The sequence below is a fragment of the Osmerus mordax genome, chromosome 12, assembly GCF_038355195.1.
Source record: "Osmerus mordax isolate fOsmMor3 chromosome 12, fOsmMor3.pri, whole genome shotgun sequence".
In the NCBI taxonomy this organism is placed as follows: Eukaryota; Metazoa; Chordata; class Actinopteri; order Osmeriformes; family Osmeridae; genus Osmerus; species Osmerus mordax.
The window spans coordinates 14,258,817-14,264,084 of record NC_090061.1 but is presented as its reverse complement, the minus strand read 5'-3'; the positions used below and the strand labels follow the sequence as shown (position 1 = coordinate 14,264,084).

General features: G+C 46.2%; 1 protein-coding gene across 1 annotated transcript; it reads left to right on the top strand.

The window, feature by feature from the left end:
* On the top strand, nt 1–4,329 carry LOC136954014 (organic cation/carnitine transporter 2-like). Its single transcript, XM_067247538.1, has 11 exons — nt 1–214; nt 1,277–1,677; nt 1,780–1,883; nt 2,080–2,234; nt 2,348–2,519; nt 2,642–2,783; nt 2,868–2,965; nt 3,068–3,282; nt 3,496–3,678; nt 3,764–3,899; nt 3,977–4,329. Exons 2-11 carry the CDS (start codon nt 1,327–1,329, stop codon nt 4,047–4,049), a joined length of 1,629 nt encoding a protein of 542 aa, XP_067103639.1. The 5' UTR covers nt 1–214; nt 1,277–1,326; the 3' UTR covers nt 4,050–4,329.
* Nucleotides 4,330–5,268: the final 939 nt, after the last annotated feature.

Below are 5,268 nucleotides of genomic sequence, written 5' to 3'. Positions count from 1 at the left end.
AAGTGAAAAGCTTGGCTTAAGGAGCTCGCCAGGATTGCCATTCACGAGACAAAGTAACAACAGGTCGGGGATTGAGAAACGCCATCGGGGATTTCTGGGCCTCGAGGTGGGTCGTTGGACAATCACAACAGCTCCTAGTCGTGCAGCAAGGAAAGGAACCGAACGGTAACCTCGGATCACCATTGGGACAGTTTGCTGTGCAACCGGACCGGAGGTATGCGCAGCGATACAAACTCGGCCTATGGCCATTTCAACAAAGACTGAAAATCCAATGCATTGGTTCGAACTGGTATTTACATAACTGTGGGAGTATCGGTGAATTGTTTTTTTTGTTTCAAAGTGTTTTCTATTGTGTTGGTTGATTATGGATTTCGAAACAGAGGTACAAAATGAGTGCAGTAATGCTGACGAGTTCACCACTGCTGACGCGCAGCTCAGTGAGGGCGCAGCCAGCGGTGGAATGGAAACACAATCTGCTAGAAAACGTCCCGTTAAACTAACACAAAAGGCACTGTGGAATAAACTAGAAACGCTACAAAAAACAAGAAAGTCCAAACTAAACAAAGCATCTGTTCTACAAATAACAACTAGAGAGGGTACAATTTCTGGGGAAATTGTAGGGTGTGCTTGCTTGCGTCGGTTGCACAGGGGTCCGTTTTTGAATGACATTTTTACAACTGATTTATGTATATTTTATATGAAAATGCATACTTATTATTTATAAAGATTAAATAGATTTAAAGGCATTTTTTTTTGCTGCTCATTTACAACTGAAAATACAAGTGAAGTGTAGAATGAAATAGATGTCTTCTCTAACATATACGCATGCTTGACAGTCGTGACGTAGGGTGATAATTGGTCTATACCTTCCCGCGAAATACGTTTGCGCTTCCTCAGAGTTTGTTAAAGTTAGGCTACATGTGGAAAATGGGAAAGTGTACTTTCAAGGAGATATGGCTAGATCAAAGCGATTTCCGCTGTTGGTTACAAGCGGTAACCAGCTCCAGGTACAAGGCTCGCTGCAACTTTGCCCAAAACATATTCAAAAATTACTAATGTGATTGTTTTATCTGTAAATTAAATTTATGCTTTTTCAATGACTGAATTCATTGAAATAAAATGGTTTTTTCAGAATTTCTTTGATTTGAAGGTCTTAAATGTCAATCTTTATGGTCTTAAAATGTCTTAAAAAGGTCTTAAATTTGACTTGCTGAAACCTGCAAGAAGATAGATAGTTAGAGATACCACGGGTAACTTTATCACCATCACCCCTCAGAGGAAGGTCAGGGGTCTGGAGCAAATTTGTGGGCGGTCAAAGCCGTGAGGATGCTGGACTACGAGGAGAGGACGGCGTTCCTTGGGGAGTGGGGAACCTTCCAGAAGATGGTCTTCTTCCTCCTCAGCCTCTGCAGCATACCCAACGGCTACGTTGGCATGGCGCTGGTGTTCCTCGCGGACATCCCCCCCTACCGCTGCCGGGTCCCAGGGCTGAACAGCAGCAGCTTCAGCCTGGACCTCAACCTGTCGTTCCCCCTGGAGGAGGTGAGGGGGGAGGTGGTCCTCAGTCGCTGCCTGAGGTACCGAGACCCTCCGGGTCCCAACGGCAACGAGACGGAGGGATGTCTGGACGGCTGGGAGTTCAACACAGAGAGATACACCTCCACCATCGTGACTGAGGTGAAGCTACACTACCTACTGGGAACACTGCCTGGAATTTATGGATGGGAAGACCCTTTGAACTGTTTAACTGTCTTGTTGGGTGTGTTTGCGTTCCGGTAGTGGAACCTGGTGTGTGACGATGACTGGAAGGCTCCCTTCACCGCCACCATCTATTTTGTAGGTGTTCTCTGCGGCGCCTTCCTGTCAGGGATTGTCTCAGACAGGTAATGGTTCTCTTAAGCACATTACAACTGCAGACACATCAGTATTTAAACGTTCTAGTGTTCTGTAGACAAAAACACATCAAGTTCTGTTGTAATGTTCTAGTCTATATCCTGTATTTTGTTCAGGTATAGTTCAAGGCAATGTTTGGAGTTTTTCCCCTTATACATTTCCAGGATGAAATTGTATGTTCCATAGGTTCGGGCGCAGGTTGGTCCTCTTTGGCACCTTGGCAATGCAGACAGTGTTCACCCTCCTCCAAGCAGCCTCTACCAGCTGGGAAAAGTTCTGCTGTTTCTACTTCATTGTGGGGATGAGCGAGACAGCCAACTACAATGCTGCCTTTATACTGGGTCAGTCTGGACAAAGAGATAACTAGATCAGATAACAGAGTAATATCTTCATTGCATTTCTTCATTTGTCTAGCTCTGGTCTGATCTTGTCTGTGTGATTCTGTGGACCTTAGGCTCTGAGCTCCTAACTAAATCAGTCCGCGTCAACTTTGGTGCCCTGGGGGTAAGTTTCAGCTATGCCTTGGGCTACACCGTACTGCCTCTGGCGGCCTACTGTTTCAGGAGCTGGAGGCTCCTCCTGGTTGTCCTCGCCATCCCTGGCTTCCTCTACATCCCTCTCTGGTGGTGAGTACCAATGCCACCTGGCAGTACATGAATGTTTCTATTTCTCTTTTGGGACCAGTAGAGTGGCTTGAACTTGGGACTGTAGGGAGACATGGAGGACATAGTAGTGTCCTGTGCTTCAGGTACATTCCAGAGTCTCCTCGCTGGCTATTGGCCCAGGGCAGACTGAAGGAGGCGGAGTCTATCATCAAAGCTTCTGCCAAGATGAATGGTCTTATGGCTCCTGATGTCATCTTCACCGAAGACATCACTGCTGAACTCATGGTGTTTTAATACTCACACGCACACACACACACACAGTAACAGACTCACATCCCCAATATGCTTTTACATGTTTACTATCTCCAGGAAAACCGAACCAAGGAGAGCCCACGCCTGTACACCTGGATGGACCTGTTCAGAACCAGGAACATACGCAACATCACCATCATTAACATCCTCATCTGGTAGCCGGATAAGTCCTAGCCACACACTGCTGAAAAGTATACCTATGACCACACGCTAGTGCATACTTGCGTACGTCACAACTTCTCCGTCCTCCACCTCAGGTTCATCATCTCCATGACATATTATGGGATGTCCCTGAACACGCCAAATATGGACGGAGACCCCTACTTCAACTGCTTGGTTGCGGCGGCCACAGAGTTCCTGGCTTACGGCAGCGTCTGGTTCTTGATCCGCTACACCCCCCGACGCTTCACCCTCCCCTTCACCCTGCTGCTGTCTGGAGGCCTGCTGCTCTTCATCAAGCTCATACCTGATGGTACGAGGCCCACCGGAGCGGACAGTACTGCTGCTACACACACACACCACAGACACTTACAAAATGGCACATACTCATAAGGATTCCCATGTACACAAACGTACACACACCTAAGACGGGTACAAACTCACGGAACACACGTACCGGCATATATACTCTCATACTACTCAAATCTAGAAAACATAAACTGTGTGTGTGTGTGTGTGTGTGTAGAACTGAGCGGCCTGACCCTAACCCTGGTGATGGTGGGGAAGACGGGTGTGACGGGGGCGTTTTGCTTCCTGTTCCTGTACACGATGGAGCTCTTCCCCACCGTGGTGAGAAACATGGCCCTGGGAGCCACCTCCATGGCATCGCATCTGGGCAGCACCGTCTCCCCATACATCGCCTTCATGGGTCAGTGTTTGTGTGTGTCTCCTTAAAAGAGTATGGAAGCATATATGTCTGTCTAGATCTGTTTGTCAATGCTGTCTGATTTCAGGTACATACAACAAGTTCCTACCTTTTATCTTGATGGGTGGAGCCACGGTCATGATTGGGTTGTTGAGCTTGTGGCTACCTGAAAACAAAGGTGAAGAACTTCCAGAATTCATCCATCAGGTGAAACCGCTTCAAAGGTACGTTACCATGGTTAGGGTTGTGGTGGGGTATTCTGGGATGTACAGTCGGGTCTGACTTTGTGTTGTGTATCTAGGGTGTGTTTACGGCAACAGGGTAGAGAAAATACACATGACCGGAAGAAGGGAACAACCTCTGTGGAGGTCTGAAGACTCCGAACCCTGATCCCTGACTATACGTTGTGTCAGATGACTTTTACTGTGAAAAGACCAGTCTGTGAGCAGGAGGAACAGAGTCCTCTTAGTCCTCCTTGTTTGGTACAGTCTTGATTGAAACACCTTATGAAGTCTCCCTATGCATTGAGAGATATGTAATGTATATGATGTTGCAGTTGTGTATGACATGTTTCCTAATGTATTCGTTTTAAAATTGTGTACAATAAACAGACACAGAAATTACACAGAAATAAAAGTCCATAATCCAAAAATGTATATTCTTGTTTGTTTACTTATTAACTTAAAAGAAACAATATCACTAGCTCAGGATAGTATTTCTAACAAATTAAGTGTCGGTCAAAAGACTTTGACCGCATGTTTCGCGGGGATTCTTGGCCTTTTATATGCAAACAAACAGCCAATCAAATTCTGTAGAAATGGCTACATAATTGAGTATACCTTAGCATATCAATTTCCTAATTAAGATTAGGATCTTCCTCTTTCACAAGTAAAGTGCAAAGGTAAATATGTACATGCAAGTATTTTCAATCTTATCAAACTTTCTCTTTCATCTTCATTCTTCACCTTGCAATAAACAAAGTTTTCTTATGGGTCTGTGAATGACACAGGTCTTGGTCCGGACCTCAACGCTTGGGATGACTCCTTTTGTAGTCTGGCATCATTTTGATGATTCTGCCTAACAGCCAGGAGTTCCTTGGCAGTGACGAATCTGCGACGAGGACAACATCTCCAAACTTGAAACTTCTCATCAGGCCGAGTCACTTTTGCCGTTCTTGCAGGTGCGGTAGTTACTCGTGAGTCCACCTCCGCCAGAATAGATCCGCCAGGTGGAAAGCTGGGCTGTGCCTTCAAGGTGAGCAGATGATTCGGTGTCAGTGGTTCGAGGTCATTGGGTTGTTCTGTGTTGGTGGTTAAGGGTCTCCCATTGATGATGCTCTCAACCTCACATAGAAGAGTCTGTAGTTCTTCGTCATCTAACAGCTGTTGCTTTACCATGGAACTGAGCACTTTTCTCACTGTGCGGATCAGACGCTCCCAGATGCCGCCAGGGTGGGATGCAGCAGGAGGGTTGAAAATCCACTGCACACCTTTTTTTATCATGGCGTTGATACGAGACTGGTCTAGCTTTGCTAATGCTTCTCGCAGCTCACGTTCAGCGCTGACAAAATGTGTGCCATTGTCGGAACAAAGG